Consider the following 18,168-nt stretch of genomic DNA (forward strand, 5'->3'; position numbering starts at 1 on the left):
TAAAGCCTCAGCTTACAAGCCGAGATGCCGAGTTGACAACTCTTGGGGGTCATGGGCGCCAGACAAGACGCCCACAATATCTTACTCTTGGGGGTAAATGACCTGTCTCCACGATGGTTATGATTCAGCGTGGCCGTGGATTCATAAATACGCATGCCACATATCCCCATTCCCAGGCTTTGAGTCTTTGTCCCCTATACCCAACGGTTTTGTGATTTTCCCTCGTCTGCCTCTGCCCCCGACCCAGAATGTGTACCATCTGGAGAGTCAAATTTTCCTGCCGGAAGCCTGACCATCAAGAGTATATAACCCGGTGCGATCGTGGCCCTGACTGTCCTGTCAAGAAGAATTTGTCGCCCCCGGACAGGGGAGAGCGGGTGGAAACCTGCATGGTCGAAAGCCACCGTCAAGTCGATCCTCACCTGCCAAAGCCCAAAAAGTAGGCTCTAGAGGTTAGAAATCACTCGCCCTGTAGTCTGGTTCGTTTCCGCTGACAAGAGATTGTATAACGTTAGTCGGGCTGTTGGGAGGTGTGCCCGCCTGGGCCTTGAGCCTGCGGCGACGGATACCAAGCTGGAATATTATAGCGGGCGAACTGCTGAATCCTACCCCAACTCCCGGCCAAGAATCTTTTGGGGGATAAAAAACATGGGTCACCTCTTATTCGGAGCTCATGGCCCAGAGTTGATGATGCTTCTGGTTAGTGACTCCACCTGTACCCGGGCAACGCCAGTCATCATGATATTATCTCAACATTTGAGAGTCCCTGGAGGTCAGAAGTTGGAGATAGGGTTCTCGGAGGCCCTCTGCACCTTTGGGTGCTATTTAATTATCGTATACGAAACGATAAACGGGTTCCGGTGGCGCGACTGACGTGACGTAACTGTCGAGGTCTCAGTTGGCGGACTGAGATACAAACACTTTTGAGCCAGCCTGGAGCAATAGCAACGGAATATCTGCACAAAGCAAAACTCTCGAAAACTTCTAGTTGAACTATGGCGCCAGTGCCACGTGCTACACGGGAGTTGGCTGCTGCACAAACCTGGGTAGTCCGGCCGACCTGCCAGATATAGCAAAGATGAGATAGGGAAACCTAATGAAAAAATCATACGGCGGTCAGATATTCCCATGTTGTTTTCTATTGCAGATAAGCAACTGCCTTACGTTTTCAATTAAGGCTGCAACAGTCCGGGGTTTGCGTCGGGTATGTATGGGGCCGACGTGCAGTCTTGGGCGACCCGTGTAACCATCCCATGGGTTTTCACCTCTTGGCGCCTATTACAGTGCAGGGCCAGGTTTCCTGCATGTTCGCCTCGTCTGATATATAGTGAGTGATAGGCTGAGATTCAGGCAAATTCCCCGCGGTAAAATCGGACATTGCTGGAACACTATGCCCGTAACGGTCTCTGGGCAACTACATGTGCCGTGATGGCGGGACGGAAGCTGTGATTGCCGAGTATCACGAACCTTGTTTACTCGGACCGATGCTCTATGTGGAATTCTGCCTGACTGACAGAAGTTCCTATGCATTTCATTTTCTGACAATATCTAAGTTTACTTTTGTTCCATGTGGTTGGATTAGTCTACCACGGCCAGCTCAGTTTCAGCTTCCATTTCCTCGAGCACCTCATCCATCTCGGCCTGGGTAGCTTCCAAACCCTCGGAACTCATGAGCTTATTATCCTTGTCCTCAGCTGCACAGGGCCCGTGTGATTAGCGCGGCTCAAAACGTGGGTGGGGGCGGGAATGTAAGACTTACTTCGACGCTCGACAAGGAGATTCTCTTGGACCTCGCAATCAGTCAGGACTGACCCATCGCCAATCACGCATCGCTTTCCGAGGATGCACCGAGTTAGCTTGCAAGCCTTGCCGACAACTACACCTTCCATCAACAGGCACTGCGAGAGCTTGGCTCCTTCATTGATCTGCGAGTTGGCTCCCACCACGCACTCCTTGATGGACGTCTTCTCCTCGACGGTGACGTTTTCAGCGATGAGGCTGTCCTGCTTGGTGATGGTGGTGCGTGGTTTGACGCCTTCGGGGTAGGCGATTTTCTTCGCATGGGCATAAGGTGAGGCGGCCTCGGGACTAGTCTCCTCCAGTGAAGGCAGCTTGGCCAGCTGAAGTGAAATGGCAAGCAGCAATTGAGCCGTGTCCACGCGGCGGATCAGCGGTGCGGAGCCACCAGCCGAGTGAACATAGGCAACGATCGGCGGTACCTCGAATGGGGCCCTTTTGTCAGGCGACGACGACTCGCCCTCGATAGAAATTCCTGGTGTCGCCGAGTCGGCGGCGTTGACTTTCGGGGAGTATTGCTCGAGGCCGTGTTTTCCATCCGGACTGTGCTCCCTGGGTGACGCGGCGCCCTCGTGAGAGTTCTCTGCCGTCTCCTCGACTCGTCCGAGGCTGCAGACTGAGTCCATCTTGAGCTTTTCAGCTAGGCCTGACTGCCAGCCTGCCTTGGCCCACCATCCGATGACGTCCTCGCCGATACTCTCCAAGCGCTCGTTCTCCTTGATAAAGTCCAGAACCCACCGGGGGAAGATGTAGATGTGTGCGTCTCTGTGGGTAGTAAACATCCGGATGCGGGGGTGGGCTCGCAATAGACCATGGCGAACTGGGAAACCCTTTCGCTCTTCCGTGAGATCGTTCAAAGAGTCGGTTGGCATCGAGTACACAACCTTGGAGAGACTGGAGAATAGCGACCCCTTGGGAGGTGTGACAGGCGACTTGGGCAGGGGAGTCGTTGCGACAAAGTCAGTGTTCTCGCCCTTGACCGGTGTCGTAGTTTTCGTGTCATACCAGACACCCAATCCTCCACTTGGGAGCGAGCGGTGGCCATTGGAGAGTCTTGAGGCTCCCAGAAGGTCAGTCAGGCTGGCCGACTTGACCATCCAGGACTGAAGGAGCTTCTCTCCACCGAGTTCGCACACCAGATCGCATGGGAGAACAACAAAGTCTCCAGTAACAAGTTCCCTGATTTCTGGTAGCCTCAAGATCTCAGCTGTGCCCGTGTTCTGATCAAGATCCGCCGGCGAGAGAATGTCTGGCCGGGGTAGAGGCAGCGCTGTCAGGTAAGGATTGGTGTTGAGGGCAGTAGTGAGAGCAGCAGAAGCTGTGGGCGGGCAAATAAGAGTGATGCCTAAGTGGTATTAGATTCAGTATCGTATGCAAAGCGAAATGGCATATGGCAGTCCAGCTGCGGAGCAGGCTTCTGCTCTCAGCACCCAGTTGTGACTCACTCGTGATGCCCATTCGATAGCAGAAATCGATGGGATACCAAACCATAGGCCGGTTCGCAATCGGCAAAAGAGCCTTGGGGTTCTCATCGGGGTTGGAGGTGAATGTCGGAAATGAGGATCCAGGCCCGCAGAGAATGAGGGCTTGAAGCCCGGTTGAGGGCATCGAGACAGCGTGGGGCATGATGCCGCGGGGTGCCCTGGGCTGAAGTCGGTGCTGAGAGGTGTTGTAGCGAAGTGAGGCCTCTGTAACTTTGCGGATATGTAGATCTATAATCCAGCGATCGAATCGGCCTGCTGATGCTCGGGTGCAGGTCGCAGCTAAGTCGTTTTCATTGACATGCAGTGAAGAGTCACTCAAATCATCGCCAAGACCTCAAAAAAGTAGGTGGGATGTTCCACCTGTGGCTCAACGGCGACCACACCAGCCACAACCAGTAGCCACACCTAACGCCTGGGCCATTCACGTGCCGGAGCTGCAAGGCTGACCTCGGCGCGGATATTCAATAGTCCCCCGCAATGTTGCCCCTGAGCTCATCGGACCTCGGGTTGTTGACCCCGGGTTGGGTTGCTGGGGGTGGATGGCCTCAGCTCCACCCTCTTGTTGATGTTGGCGATACCAGCCACCGCGTTACAGATGAGCTGTATTTGACCATAAGATTTCGTTTTCATCGAGGCGGCGCCATCAATCCGTCGCAATTACCAACAAGAAGTATCCCTCGAATCTTCAACGACGTTACGAGGCCCTCCGCCCCCCTCTGCCACCGGCGCGTCCCCTCCACCTAGCGATGCGACAGTGCGCCGCTTAAATGTCTCCCGATCACGGATCGTCGCGGTCGCGACGGGGAGTTTGGAGCCACTGGGTGCCCCTCGCAGTTACTCTCACGGTCGCGACTGTGGGTGTAGCAGCTTGGGTATGGAGCCAGCGAAAGGACGAAGATGAAGACGAGCACCTTGCCGGACTCGACTACGACAACCAAGCTTATGGCAGTGGCCATGCCCGCCGCTCGGGGGACTTGGGTCGAAGCGATACCAGAGGACTGGAGAAAGGATCGCGATCCGACGAGCAGACTCACGGAATTAGGCAGGTGGATGAAGAAGCAACAAGCTCCGGAGGCTGGCGACAGTTCATCGACTCTACAGGTAAGAGTGTAGCCGCCGGCGTCGCAGCTACAGGCACAGCCATGGGCAAAGCCTTGGCCTCAATTCGCGAAGAAGACAAGAGTCAATATGGCGATGGCAACCCCTGGTCGGAGGAAGCAGATGCTAAGAGAGAACGAGCGCCTGCGACGGCACCCTCGCCCCTCGTTGGTGGCAAGCGACGTAAGACTGTCGCCATAGTAGTCTCTGCCGATACTCAGATTGGACCTGAGGATGACGACCCATTCCACGAGCACGCGGTAAGTAAATCTGACATTGAGTTCATTCATGTTAGGTACTAACACGGCATCCAGTCTATCTTGTCGCACATTCCCCGACACAACGACTTTTCCAAGGTCAAGGTCTTTGTTTTGATCTACGCTCCAGGTCTGAAGGACACTGCAGTGGATACTGCTACGAGTAACCTTCCACCAGCTTCACTCAGCTCTTCATTTTCTAACATCGGACACGATCAAGCTCAAACTCCTGGCGAGGAAGTGAAGAACCCTATGTAAGTTGTTAACCTGTTTATGTGGAATCCTACTAACCGTTCAGGTCTTCTGGAAGCCCTGGGTTCAACTCTGTTTACTCGCAGGCTTTGGCTCTGGTTGAGAAGGAGACTATGGTTCTCCCTTTCACCACGCCCAATGGCCATGTTCACATCCTCCGTCATCTCCAGCCAGAGGTCATCTACCTTCAGAAGGCCCTGTCTGGAGAAGACGGCAGCACCATCACAACTCTTCAGACCTGGCTTCGTCACGATGTCATCCTCGTTGTCGGGGCTGACGGTGGCTCTGGTGGTCTGGCAGATAGTGAGTCGGAAGCTGAGAGAGCTGGAAAGAGTCAGGAGTGGTGGCAGAGGCCTGAGAGAGTTGGCCGAGGACGCGGTGTCGTGGTTGTCGATAGCACCAGGCTAAACGACGACTGGGCACGCCGCGTTCAGGGCCAGGAGTGATTTATGAACTGGCAGAAGATACCAAGCTTTTGACATTTAGTTATGCGAGCAGGATAGGAACTTATGTAGTTGGAAATACGGGACATGCTGCTTTTTGTTGATGAAACTGTTGATATTCTAATTGCATGATTATTGACTGAAGAGAAAAACCCCAAATTACCCATCTTGGTAATATTTCCCTTTCTGCTTCAACTCTCTCAAATGCCCATCTCTGTCTCCCGATGCTGGTTGCCGCGCTCACGTGACCCACCTCACCTTTCGGCGTCAGCCACCTCAGGCCAGGGAACGAACCACACCCGTGATGCGGCGACTAAGCGTGCAACTTCATCAAAAGAACACCTGACTACCATACAACACTACAGGCTTCTGCAGACGTCTAGACGGCGGTATCGATTTATCCTTGACCTCTAATAGATCATACCTATTGATTTTGAGTTGCGCTGCATTTGACGACCTGCGCCCTCAACTCCGACCCCCTCGGCTCCTCCAACGTAACTCCAGGCGACGTGCGACCAACAGCCATCATCGATCAAAGGCATCCCGACCTCGGACCTGGCGTCGCGCCATTGCGAATCCATCATCCATGTTTGCGCCGTGATATCATCACTTTGATTGACACCGATCTGATACCGGCGGCCGAGAGAAGCCGTCTTACCTGCTGCCCCCCGCGGCGCAGCGCGACTTCAACACGATGGCGCCAGTCGGACCTGTTGTCCATCAAAATGTCGCCACAAAAGCCAAACGTCCCATCCCGCCGGGAATCCAGACCAATGGAGTTATATCTTCTTCAAAATCCTCGCCCTCCCCGTTAATGTCGGCAAAGAAACCACCTCCGAGCGCGAAGCAACCGCCGCACTCTGCCAGCGAGCGGGCTATAACCGCGTCAACCGTGCGGCCCATCAACCGAGCACGCCGAGAAACCGCATCGCAACTCGCAGGCAGGCATTCAAGAAACAGCGCCGGCCTTCGCTCAGCATCCATGGCTGCAGACACAACACCGCATGATGCGGAGCCTCCACCTTATGGTATACCACCCTGCTGACTGACGTCTTGTCCGGTTAGCCGCTAACTTGCCCACAGTGGTTACCGACAGCTACATCCTGAAGAAGTTCGCCGGTCGACCACCATCACTGATAATTCATATGCACCCGACACATTTTCGATTCGATAACCAAGATGGCATGTTTCCGTATAAGTCACCGATGAAACTGTTCATCGATCACATCCGGAGTCGCACGGTTCCTCACGACCTTCTCCAACATCTTACTGATGCGGGCGTACCATTCTACGAAGGCTGTCTCATTGTTCAAGTCCACGACCACAAGTCCGTCGCCCAAGCAAAAGATGTCGCCAAGCCCACACCAGCCAAGGGGTCGGTGGTGCCGTCCTCCATACACAATTATAACCAATATCTCACGCCTTCCCCCTTTGTCCCTTTTCCCAAGGAAAGCTTGTCATCGGACGGCAACGTTAAGGGTGGGGATTCAAAGGACAAACCCGCTGAAGAAAAGAACAAGGAAAGCACTGTTGCCGCTCCCGTTCCCGAGGATGTGAAAGGAAAGACGAACAAGCCGAAAGTGTTTACGGTTGTACTACATCCTACTGCACTCAGCCTCCAGATGGACTTGTTGATTAAGGGTTCTACTCCCAAGGACGGCGACGGCATCTCTGCCATTCCACCTCCAACACCAATGTCCATGGTTCCACCAACACCGACCGCCACCAGCATGCCACCACCAGCTAAGCGACAGAAGCGTGAAAAGACAGAACTTGACGGGAGCAACATCCATGCTGCAGAGGGCCAAATTCTACTGGCTACGACTGCACCTTTAATGCTAGAGCCAACCAAGAACATTGAGGAAACGATTGTTCTCCTTGAGGCCATGTCTCATCCCAAGCACTCTGAAGCACCACCGCAACCCAAGACTCGCAAGAGGACTGTGGCCGAGGTGGCTGCTGATGAAGCCGCTGCCGCTGAGGAGGAACGCTACATGCTCTTTGGTGACGAGCGGTTGTCTTCAAGCATGGCTGGCGCTCAGAATGGCGGTGCAGCAGATGGAGATGCCTCGGGAGGTGCAACCTTTGAACCAAGATTCGAGAGATTTAAGGTCCTCGCCGATATCAAGCGAGAACATGCCGAGAAGAAGGAGCAAGAGAAGCTCAAGCAACAGGAGAATGACCGACGACTCCAGCAACAGAGACAGCAGCAGCAACAGGAAGCGGTTGTACTGGCTCAAAGACAGGCTGCAGAGCAAGAGCGTACTCGACGAGAAGCTGCTGCTAGGGAGGCTCAGCTACGACAAGCAGAGGCTCAGCGACAAGCGCAAGCCCGCGCGGCCGCCTCTACACCAAGCAACCAGAACAATGCCAGGCCCAACACGGCTCAACCCCAGCATGCCCATCCCCAGAATAACACAATGGCGAATGGAGTCACCAACGCAGTCAACGGGGCTACACAGAACGCTGTTGCTAATAACCAACAAAACCAGGCCCAGGCCCAGGCCCAGGCACAGGCACAGGCACAGGCTCAAGCACAGGCTCAAGCTCAAGCCCAAGCTCAGGCTCAGGCTCAGGCTCAACCCAGGTTCCAGGCCCAGATCACACAACCACCGGCCTCTTCTCCCGTTGCTCGGCAAGGTACTCCTCAAAACATGTCGTCTCCTATGGTCGCGAGCGTCCCGATGCAGCAGACCAACTCTGGAATGGCAGGAAGCCCGCCACGACCAGCCTCGGTTGTCCAGAATGCACCTATGTCGGTGCCCATGGCGCATAATATGTCTTCTAGAGGCAGCCAGCAGAGCCATCCATCTGGAACACCACGCATCCCTCACTCTACGCCTAACATGTCTCATGGCACGCCTATCAACCGACCTGCGATGACGTCGACCCCTCGCATGACTCAGGCCAGCCCACCCCCTAACATGATGGCTCAGAATTCGCAGATGGGACAGGCCATGATGATGAACAACCAGAACATGAACCAAGCGAACCAGCAGGCCATCGCTCAAGTCGCGGCTCACCAACGAGCCATTGCTCAGCAGCAACACATGGCGGCAATGCAGAATGGTGTTAATAACGGCAACATGAACGGTCAAATGTCACCTCAGCAGCAACAACAGATGATGCAGATGATGCAACGCCAGTTGATGTTGCAGCAGCAGGCGCAACAGTCCCAGGGACAGCATCAGCAAGCACAGCAGGGCGGCAACATGATGACCCAACAACTGGCCCAGCAATATGCCCAGCAGATCCAGAACATGTCAGGCAACCAGATGCGGCAGATGACGCCACAGATGCAGGCTCAATTCCAGCAAATGATGCGCATGCAGCAGGTTAATGGCCAAATGGGTAACAACATGCAGGGCCAGGTTAACGGCCAGATGATGAACGGAAACAACGTGAATATCCAAGCTCTTCAAGCTATGCAGCAGCAACAGGCTCAACGGCAGGCTCAGGCACAACAAGCTCAGCAGCAACAGCAGCAGCAGAACCAACAACAGCCTCAGCAAGGACAGCAGCAAATGGGTAATAACCCCATCCAGTCTCAGATCCAGCATAATGCGCGGGTCATCTACCACCAACTGTTGCAGCAAGCCATTCTTAAGCACGGCTCTCAAGACAGGATCCCAGCGGAGATCAATGAGAAGCTCAAGCAAACCAGCATCTCACGAGCTCAAAACCTGTTCCAGCAAGGGATGATACAGCGTAGGAATCAGCAGCAGCTCATGATGCAACAGCAGCAGCAGCAACAAATGCAGCAGATGCAACAACAGCAAATGCAGCAGCAGCAGTTGCAGCAGCAGCAGCAAATGCAACAGATGCAAGGAATGAACAACATGATGGGTCCCCAAGGAGGGATGTGATGAGTGTCGGACGGAGGAAGGACTAGACACGACAAGCAACAAACTTGATTTGCATGGGCTGAGTTGGAGTTTCGGCCGGGTAGTGTATTTGTTATTTTTTCAAGGGTTCTCTTCGACTTTGGAGTTGATGTTTTATACCCCGCGGAAAGCGTTGAATTCGGATCAAGGGTTTTCAATCAAGGCCATCATCAATGGGATGGATGCGAGTATGGCTCTCACAATTTGGGTGGGCTTGGTCATTAATTGCTAGGAACGGCAATGGGTTGGTTGTTGCCTGGTGTTTTCGGATATGTTGGGAGATGTGTTTTTGCCAAGTAGTCTTAAAATGGATGCTTTCACGAGTGTATCGACAGGTTTAGGTAATGAGTATAAACGATGAGTTATTCTTTGATCGCTTGACAACTGCCAAGAGATAGATGTCTTGAAGGTTGGTGTTGAATGCCAGCGCAGTCGCGTCGAGTGTCACGTGCGTGGAAGTGCCGGCGCAAGATGACACAAGCGCCAAGGCCGAGAGACCAAGCTTGGTCATGTCGTCGACGCTAGAGACCCAAACCCGCGATAGCTCAAACTCCAGGCAACGCAACGTGACCATTTCATCACGCATCTGCTCAACGGCACGCGACAGATATTCCTCCGACAGTCCCCTGGTTCTGACAAAGCAGCAGAATTTCCACGGTTCCTTTTCATCCGACTTGCCGCAACGCCCCCGGCTTCGTCCTTCTTTCTATTGACATTTCTCCTATCTCGTCGTCAGGATGCATCGGCCGGAGCTATTCTCGTTTCTGCTGCCTCTGCTGGCAACGTCGGTTTACGGCGCAGAGAACCTCGACTGCTCGAATATCCGGGTAGATGGCCAGAAGTTTGACCTGTCCAAGCTCAAAGGCGCGCACTCGGTTGTCACGACCCTCCTCGAGCCCAGCACTATGGAGCACCACAACACAACATACACATTGGACGTATGTGGCCCTCTAGAGAAGAAGGGAGCAAACAAGTGCCCCAACGGCACGAGAGGTATGTATCTAGGTTGATACTGGCGCTGGAAGCTCGTGGCTAACTAATGGCAGTGTGCGCCATCACTCACCTTCTCGGCAACGACACCAAAGGCGAGTCTGATACCATCATAAAGGTGGCAGCTATAGCGGGTAACCTCGAGAACGCCGGCGGCTCCCGATTCGACGTGACTCCCACAAGACTCAAGACGAGCGACTCAAATTCCGACAGACAAAAGGAGGGCCTTCGGCTAGTCCTCAGTGGTGGAAAGTATCCCCTCAAGGGCAAGGCCCCGCCAAAGGAGATAACGGATCAAAAGGCCATTATCGAGTTCCTCTGCGACCCGGACAAGGAGGGCACGGAAGGAGAGTGGGTCTGGGGGGAGGGAAGCGGCAAGCTCAAGGCCCGAGACGATGAGAAGAAGGAGGGCGATGACAAGGAAAAGGAGGGCGATAAGGACGGTGATAAGGATGGTGAGGAGTCTACGATTGAGCACCAGCTCAAGCACGACAATGCCACCCTTATCTGGGACAGCTATGGAAGAGAAAAGGATGTCGATGTCCTGCGCTTGACATGGTACACCAAGTACGCCTGCGAGAGCCAATCCGAAGGTGGCGATGGTGACAGCAGCGCCCACTGGGGCTTCTTTACCTGGTTTATCGTCATGTGAGTATCTCAAGTCGGTTTTCATGCCGCACACTGACACATTTTTACAGCGCCTTCCTGGGCATCGCCGGCTACCTCATCTTTGCGTCGTGGATCAACTTTACGCGCTACGGCGCCCGAGGCTGGGATCTCCTCCCCCACAGCGACACCATCCGCGACATCCCATACCTACTCAAGGACTGGATCCGCCGGGTGCTCAACACCGTGCAGGGAACCGGCAGTCGAGGCGGATACAGCGCGGTCTAAGCATAGACGCGTGTTTGCTTTTCATACTTCATTTACACCAAGGTGAAATGGCCTATCCTGGCCTGTTAGGGAGGGATTTGGTATGGCGCTTCAGGCTGGACAAGCTTGCTCTCTGGTTGGAATTGTATACATAGTGTGGTGATTTTTCTATCGTCATGGGCTCGGGGGGTTCTTCAACATGTAATTGGGTGTTTAGATTCAGATTCAGAGAGGCAATGCAGTGCTGGGTTTGTGGCCTGGTTGTTAATGCTGGGCATGCGATGTTTCCTGTCATATTGAGCTCTTGAGACCAGGAGTGATGGCATTCTAGTCCTTGTCATGGTATAAGCCATGACCCATATGTCTACCATGACTGTTCGGCCCCAGCTTCAAGGTCCGGAACTTGCTCCGAGGTTCATGATACAGGAACTATGACTGAGTTCAAGTACCGCAAGTCACGACACAACCGAGGTCCCCCACGGGTATTCATTTCCTAGAGAACATGGATCACACCTGTATCTGAATCATACTATATCCCTCTATCCCACGAAAAAGAACGGGATGACTAGACCAAAACGTGGGTATAAGCTCCGTTCAAAATGGGGCCCCCTCAGCTAAAGCGCGCGGGATGCAGACAGTTCGCCGTGACTCTAAGCATGCAAGAGACGACGAAAAAGGGAATGATTCCAAATAATGAACCAATTGGATCCCTGTGCCTGGGTGAGTCGAAGATGTGAGCAAGTCTTTCAGCTGCGATAGCGGAGGGTGTTTTTTTTTCTTTTATCGATAAGATCTACAACCACAAATAATTCTCAATCCCCCTCCAAACCCCTCTACCACTTCAACCACATTCTCTCTACCTTGTTTAAACGATAGAATCCTACGAAGAAAGGAATTCAATCATTTGAAATGGCTTTCCGACTTCCTGTACGATGCCGATTGGCGTCCATCGCCGCCGCGTCTCGCCCTCGGATCGCCTACCGAGCCATCTCTTCGCTTCCCAATGCCGACCCGTCGCCCGAGTCCAAGAGCGCTGCCATCGTCAACGAGCACGCGCCTTACATGGTTGCTACATATGCCCGTCCTCCTCCTGTTTTTGTCAAGGGTGAGGGCTCGTGGCTTTGGGATGCAGAGGATCGCAAGTTTTTGGATTTCACCGCCGGTATCGCTGTCAATGGCCTCGGACATTGTGATCCCGAGTTTACTAGGCTCTTGACCGAGCAGGTATGTTTCAACAACAATTGATCAATGACATGGTACTTATTTGTGTGTGTTTTAGGCCAAGACTCTCGTTCACGCTTCCAACCTCTACTATAACCCCTGGACCGGCGCCCTCTCCAAGCTCCTCGTCGAAAAGACCCTCGAGTCGGGCGCCATGCACAACGCCGCATCCGTATTTGTCTGCAACTCGGGTTCCGAGGCCAACGAGGCCGCCATAAAATTCGCCCGCAAAGCCGGAAAGATTACAGACCCCTCTGGCGAAAAGGTCGAGATTGTTTCCTTTAAGAACGGCTTCCACGGTCGAACCATGGGTAGTCTCTCCGCTACGCCTAATCCCAAGTATCAGAAGCCTTTTGCGCCCATGGTTCCTGGGTTCAAGGTTGGAAATTATAATGATGTTGAGGGTATTAATGAGCTTGTTACTGAAAAGACTTGCGGTGTCATTGTTGAGCCTATTCAGGGTGAGGGTGGCGTTACACCCGCGACGGAAGAGTTCCTTGTCGCCCTGGCCAAGCGCTGCCGTGAAGTCGGCGCTGTGCTCATTTACGACGAGATTCAGTGTGGTCTCGGTCGAACGGGTACCTTCTGGGCTCATGGCACTCTTCCTAAGGAGGCTCACCCGGATATCCTCACTACAGCCAAGGCTCTTGGTAACGGATTCCCTATCGGTGCGGTGCTCGTGACACAGGATGTGGCCGATAAGATGAAGGTGGGCGACCACGGAACCACCTTTGGCGGTAACCCCCTCGCCTGCCGACTGGCGCACTACATCGTCGGGCGTCTCTCCGACAAGCAGCTCCAGGCCTCAGTGACAGCCAAGTCGGAGGTCTTCCGACAGCGCTTCACCAAGCTCCAGGAAAAGTACCCAGAGCTAGTCAAGGAAGTCCGCGGTCGTGGTCTCATCCTCGGTCTCCAACTCTCCGAGGACCCTACGCCCATCATCAAGGCTGCTCGCGAGAGGGGTCTCCTCATCATCACAGCCGGCACAAACACCCTTCGATTTGTGCCGAGTCTGACAGTCACGGATGAGGAGATTACACAGGGTCTGGATATCCTCGAGGCTGCTATTGAGGCGACCCGGTAAAAGAGGATGAAGAGCTCGGTGTTGGAGGTGCTGGATATTTTTGAGTTTTCTTGTTCTTGGTTCTATTAGGCACTGGTTAAGATTTGGGTTGAGGAACGTAAAAAGTAAGGTTAGATAATAAGACAGATATCATTCACTTACTGTCGTGCAGACATGTGGCTTATGAAGGGCCGACTTGACATGGCCTGGTATTTAAACCCTCGCTTCCTCCTCATTGAGTTGCTCTGTGTTATTCCCTTCAACATCAGTGACCCATGGAGCTCCCTCCAGATGGTCTAGGAGCATTGTCTTTATAACCAGCGTCACCGTCGATGGATTCTATTCCCCTTAGTACCTGTTCTTTTCAACATGGCCGCGGCGAAGACGCTTCGCGTCGTCGTCACCATCGCACGGTGTCGTTTGTGTTTTAAGACAATCTGCTCCTGTTTGATGAGCTATGATGAAACGGCCTTGTAAGGCTCTGAGCTCATTTAACTAGACAGACTGAGATATCCAAGTGAGTCAACTTCATCAAGTGGTGAAGCGCAATACATTCACGTCAAGTGGACAAGTCAAGAAAAGTAACCAAAAAAAGTCATCCAGATGTCAATTCATGCATGGCTGTATATGTCCGCAAAACCCAACTAAACCAGAAGCAATGCTGTGCAAAAATCACACCGCACGACGCCAGAGCCTTGATCCTCACACCGAGTGATCGATGATGTCTTCTATCCCTCATCTTATCTAGCAAATAGCATGGGTCTTGCCAGTCTTTCCCTGAAGCGAATGTTGCTCGTTCTATGATTGTCAGTGGATATGCTTCCAGGTGAAGATCAGAGTAAACTTACCGAGTAGACAGGGTGGCCGTGCTTCCCCCGGCCCATGGAGCTGACGTGGTTCTTGATGTACTCTTCCCTCTTGCGGATGGACTCTTGGTCTGTCTCCTTGAGAAGACCGTGGCAGAGCTTGATATCGGCGATGAGAGAGTCGCAACGGGTCTTTGTGAAATCCTCACGGACAACGACACGGAGCATCTTGACACCCGAGTTGGGAGCCATGGTGTAGGCGGGCACGACCCATCCTCGGGAGCGGAGGTGGTGAGCGAGAGCGAACTCGTCGTAGTAACGGTCGGGATCGCCGCCCTCCTCTGTGGTTCGGAAGCGGAACGCCACGAGAGGAAGGCCAGCACCTGAACGTTCTGACATGATGACGAAGCCGAGGTTCTCGAGCGTCTCGGTCAGGTAGTCGGCAGTTCGGGTCAGATTGCTCATGATGGCGCGGTAACCGTGCTTACCCAGACGGATGAGCTGGTAGTACTGGCCAATGACCTGTGAAGCACCCTTGGAGAAGTTGAGGGTAAATGAGGATTGGTCGGCACCAAGGTAGTTGATGTTGAAGACGAGTTCTTGAGGGAGATACTCAGGAGATCGCCAGATGACCCAACCGACACCGGGGTAGACGAGACCGTACTTGTGGCCAGAGACGTTGATGGAAATGACCTTTTCACATCGGAAGTCCCACTCAAGATCGGGGACGACAAAGGGGGCGACGAAGCCACCGCTAGCAGCATCGACGTGGATAGGGACGTCCATGTTCCGCTCAACGAGGAGGTCATTGATGGCCTTGATATCCTCGTACTCACCAGTGTAAGTGGTACCGAGGATACAGCACATGCCGATAGTGTTTTCATCACACAGATCAACAGCCTCATCAGGGTCCATGACGAAGCGCTCAGGCGTGCAGTAGACAAGTTTCTCCTCAATCTCAAAGTATCGAGTGGCCTTTTCCCAGCAGACCTGGACGGCAGAAGACATGACAATGTTGGGATGCTCGGTGCTCTTGCCCTCGGCGATTCTGCGGTTCTTCCAGCGCTTCTTCATGGCCAAGACGCCCAGCATGATGGCTTCTGAAGAACCGACTGTAGATGTGCCGACAGATGTACCTGGGGGAGCGTGGAAGAGGTCACCAATCATGTTGACACATCGGTTCTGAATATCGGCTGACTGAGGGTACTCCTCATAGTCGATAAAGTTCTTGGAGAAGGACTCTGACATGAGTTTTTCAGCTTCATCTTCCTGTAAGTGCGTGTGTTAGCGAGCTATGCAGTGACGTTTGTGATGGTGGAGTTGTGGCTTGCGTCTTCCCCCCAGAGCCAAGAGAGCCAAGACGTGGGACCGGCTCCCGCGGGCGAGTGGGGGAACACATGCATTGGCGTGAGACGGGAGCTGTGCTAGCACGGAAGAGAGAAGCCGAAGGGGAGTAAACGTACCATGTAAGTGGTGACGAAAGAAGCGAGGCTTTATTACCAAGTTAGTTATTCAGCTGTGACAAAAGACCTGCAGGTTGTGCTTACTTGAGCATGGGGTTGTTGTCGAGGCTCAGATCGTCCTTGATCATGCGATACGCGATATCGCGGGGCATCTCGCACTCTGGCATATGATGCCGGGGCAGGTCCATGCCCGCAAAGCGGGATCCATAGACGCTGGTGGTGAACTCGTCCTGGTAGCTTGCAAGCTGCAGGGGAGGTCTCCGGGAAGCGCGGGAGCTCGTGGATTTCACCGAGGCGGCGTCCGAGTCGTCTCGGGCGCGGACGACCGAGAGGTGAGCCATGCTGTCGATGTAGGAGGGAGTGACAGCACCGTTGCCGTTGGACGTTGGGTGGTGACCGTTGGAGAAGTAGCCGTTGGAGTGGCCGTTTGTCTTGATGAGGTTTCCCTCGTCGTCTGTCTCGATCACGGCGGGTGAAGGAACCTCGTTAGGTTCCGTATTTTCGACAAGACTCATGATGGAAGAAGAAGAAGAAGAAAGAGGGGGACGAAGAGGGGAAGCTCTGGAGATAGGTACACCAAGGTAGCTGATTGTTTGCGTATGTGTGGCGTAGGGTTAGGAACTCTATCCGATGACGGCAAGCCGCAGATGGTAGTGGGGGATGGATGACAAGTCAGTTAAAAATTGACCTGAAAGGAGAAACTGTTTGTGCCTGGATGGAATGCTAAGAGCGGATGAGAGTGGGAATCAAGACTGAATGTGAAGGACGAGCCATGGACTTTTTAAACAAAAAGGGACTCAGCTCAGCTCAGAGGAAAATAATACGCAACGGGGAAAACAGCAGCAGCATGAGTGAGAATGGGTATGGGGCTTGACCGTCGTGCCTGAACCCGACCGAGTCTCTCCGTGCTTCGAGGCCATCCCAGACCATAGAGTCAACTGTGCGCAAGAGATCCATGTCCCAGTATGTCTCCTCCGTACCCAGTAATCCATCAAATCGAACAGTACCCAAGGTCCCTGTAGTACCGCTCGTACAGTACCGTCCCTTCTACCGCGCCACCGACCGCTGAGAGATACCCCCAGAATACATGACAACTACATGAGGACTTGCTCACTTTCAACTCCTTATTTCGCTGTACCTAACCATTCCCTCCCGGACAACCATTCGCCGGGGGACCAAGGACCCATGTCTCCCGCAACTTCTCGGTGATATTGGCTGACTTGGGCCTCCAAAACGACACACACCTACGCCTTACCTTGCCGTCCAATTCAGTCTCTCTCTCCTCGTCCCATATTCTCGCTATGCTTTAGACCGAAATCCCTCATATTCTTTTTACTCTGTTTCCTTCTACTTTCGGCCCGTGGCGGGCGGGCGGCCTCTATCCCCAGCAACGCCCCAACCCCAACCCCCCTTCGTGTCGGCTCACCTCACCTCACCTCACCCTCACCTTATGCCGACCAACCCAACCCCTTCGGGTCACCCACGCCCCCCGGGGACTTGATGCCGAAAGAGGATTACGGTCTTTCTCGTTTCGTCCTTTTGACGAAAAACATGCGCTCTTTTTTTTCTGTGTGTGTTTCGGCTTCTGGTCTCCGGAAAGCCGCAAGGGTCGGTGAGAGAAAGACGCATTTGCTAGGGTGTCCTCAAGGTAAGTAAAGGTGGCCGAGCATCCGATTTCCTCCACCTAGGATTTGTCCTTCTGGAAACAAGCCCCGGGTCAACCATACGGTGTGTCCCTTTGAACGTGTCATCAAGTTGTAGTTACCGTTACCGTCCATCGAAAGATCGGGAGACATTGCCCCCAAGGATGTGATCCCATTTGGCGATGGGGGGAATTTGTGACATACTACATAGAACGTAGCATAAAGAGATGTATCTGCATCGCCCCCGCCCCTTTTCCCCAGCTCCGAGTCGGTGTGAGATGGGGGATGAGACGGATGTTGTGCTTTCTTCCATCTGGGCGGGCGCATCTGGCGGGCGCTTCAACCTCGCAATGTGGGCACATCTACACGCTCCTATCTCGTGTTTTCTCACCTCCAATACCCTAGACAACTTTTTGTTCAAGACCAGGCAGGCAACATCACCAAGAGATCCTCTCCAGAGTTCCCAATGCTCTGGGACGACCTGCAGTGCAGAGGCGCCCCTTGCACTTACCCTGGGGCCCGCTCACCCCATATCTGTGGCATCAATGACGCAAGTTTGCAGAGCTCATGGCTGAGTCGATGGTCTTTTCCCTTGCTTTCTTTTGGTACCTCTTTTCTCCTGATACATCATCTCCTCAGAACTCTCCTCAACAGAGTTTATTCATGATCCTTTGTCTCCTCAAACCAACAATCGTCCCATAAACATAGCTATACACGTCTACAGGGCTGAGATGGGAAATATCGGGCACGGCAACCCGGGGCAACAAGGCCACCTCGCGGCCCAATCACGGAGGTTGCCGGCCGGCCGGCGGGGGACCCACCGGGGGTGTGAGCCGCCGAACGGGCAACATGGGTTATTGACGGGTTTACCTCTTCTTCACTGACCTCACCTTG

At 53.6% G+C, this 18,168-nt stretch overlaps 6 protein-coding genes across 6 annotated transcripts; 4 read left to right on the top strand and 2 right to left on the bottom strand.

The window, feature by feature from the left end:
- Positions 1-1,578: 1,578 nt before the first annotated feature.
- NECHADRAFT_29866 (uncharacterized protein) lies at positions 1,579-3,423 on the bottom strand (the record flags this gene model as incomplete). The annotated part of the gene is made up of 3 exons (XM_003049781.1): positions 1,579-1,694; positions 1,760-3,115; positions 3,243-3,423. 3 exons carry the CDS (start codon positions 3,421-3,423, stop codon positions 1,579-1,581), a joined length of 1,653 nt encoding a protein of 550 aa, XP_003049827.1.
- A 1,000-nt stretch (positions 3,424-4,423) lies between these two features.
- On the top strand, positions 4,424-5,334 carry NECHADRAFT_74188 (uncharacterized protein; the record flags this gene model as incomplete). The annotated part of the gene is made up of 3 exons (XM_003049574.1): positions 4,424-4,639; positions 4,694-4,890; positions 4,935-5,334. 3 exons carry the CDS (start codon positions 4,424-4,426, stop codon positions 5,332-5,334), a joined length of 813 nt encoding a protein of 270 aa, XP_003049620.1.
- Positions 5,335-6,025: 691 nt separating this feature from the next.
- NECHADRAFT_102960 (uncharacterized protein) lies at positions 6,026-9,197 on the top strand (the record flags this gene model as incomplete). The annotated part of the gene is made up of 3 exons (XM_003049575.1): positions 6,026-6,223; positions 6,444-7,763; positions 7,824-9,197. The coding sequence occupies 3 exons, from the start codon at positions 6,026-6,028 to the stop codon at positions 9,195-9,197; spliced, it is 2,892 nt and encodes a 963-aa protein (XP_003049621.1).
- A 755-nt stretch (positions 9,198-9,952) lies between these two features.
- Positions 9,953-11,354, top strand: NECHADRAFT_102961 (uncharacterized protein; the record flags this gene model as incomplete). Its single annotated transcript, XM_003049576.1, has 3 exons — positions 9,953-10,208; positions 10,262-10,853; positions 10,904-11,354. 3 exons carry the CDS (start codon positions 9,953-9,955, stop codon positions 11,097-11,099), a joined length of 1,044 nt encoding a protein of 347 aa, XP_003049622.1. The 3' UTR covers positions 11,100-11,354.
- A 633-nt stretch (positions 11,355-11,987) lies between these two features.
- Positions 11,988-13,383, top strand: NECHADRAFT_102962 (uncharacterized protein; the record flags this gene model as incomplete). The annotated part of the gene is made up of 2 exons (XM_003049577.1): positions 11,988-12,302; positions 12,358-13,383. The coding sequence occupies 2 exons, from the start codon at positions 11,988-11,990 to the stop codon at positions 13,381-13,383; spliced, it is 1,341 nt and encodes a 446-aa protein (XP_003049623.1).
- Positions 13,384-13,944: 561 nt separating this feature from the next.
- Positions 13,945-16,146, bottom strand: NECHADRAFT_102963 (uncharacterized protein; the record flags this gene model as incomplete). Its single annotated transcript, XM_003049782.1, has 5 exons — positions 13,945-14,160; positions 14,211-15,437; positions 15,632-15,659; positions 15,716-16,062; positions 16,099-16,146. The coding sequence occupies 5 exons, from the start codon at positions 16,144-16,146 to the stop codon at positions 14,107-14,109; spliced, it is 1,704 nt and encodes a 567-aa protein (XP_003049828.1). The 3' UTR covers positions 13,945-14,106.
- Between the last annotated feature and the right edge of the window lie 2,022 nt (positions 16,147-18,168).

This window comes from Fusarium vanettenii, assembly GCF_000151355.1.
Source record: "Fusarium vanettenii 77-13-4 chromosome 1 genomic scaffold NECHAsca_8_chr1_1_0, whole genome shotgun sequence".
Lineage (NCBI taxonomy): Eukaryota > Fungi > Ascomycota > Sordariomycetes > Hypocreales > Nectriaceae > Fusarium > Fusarium vanettenii.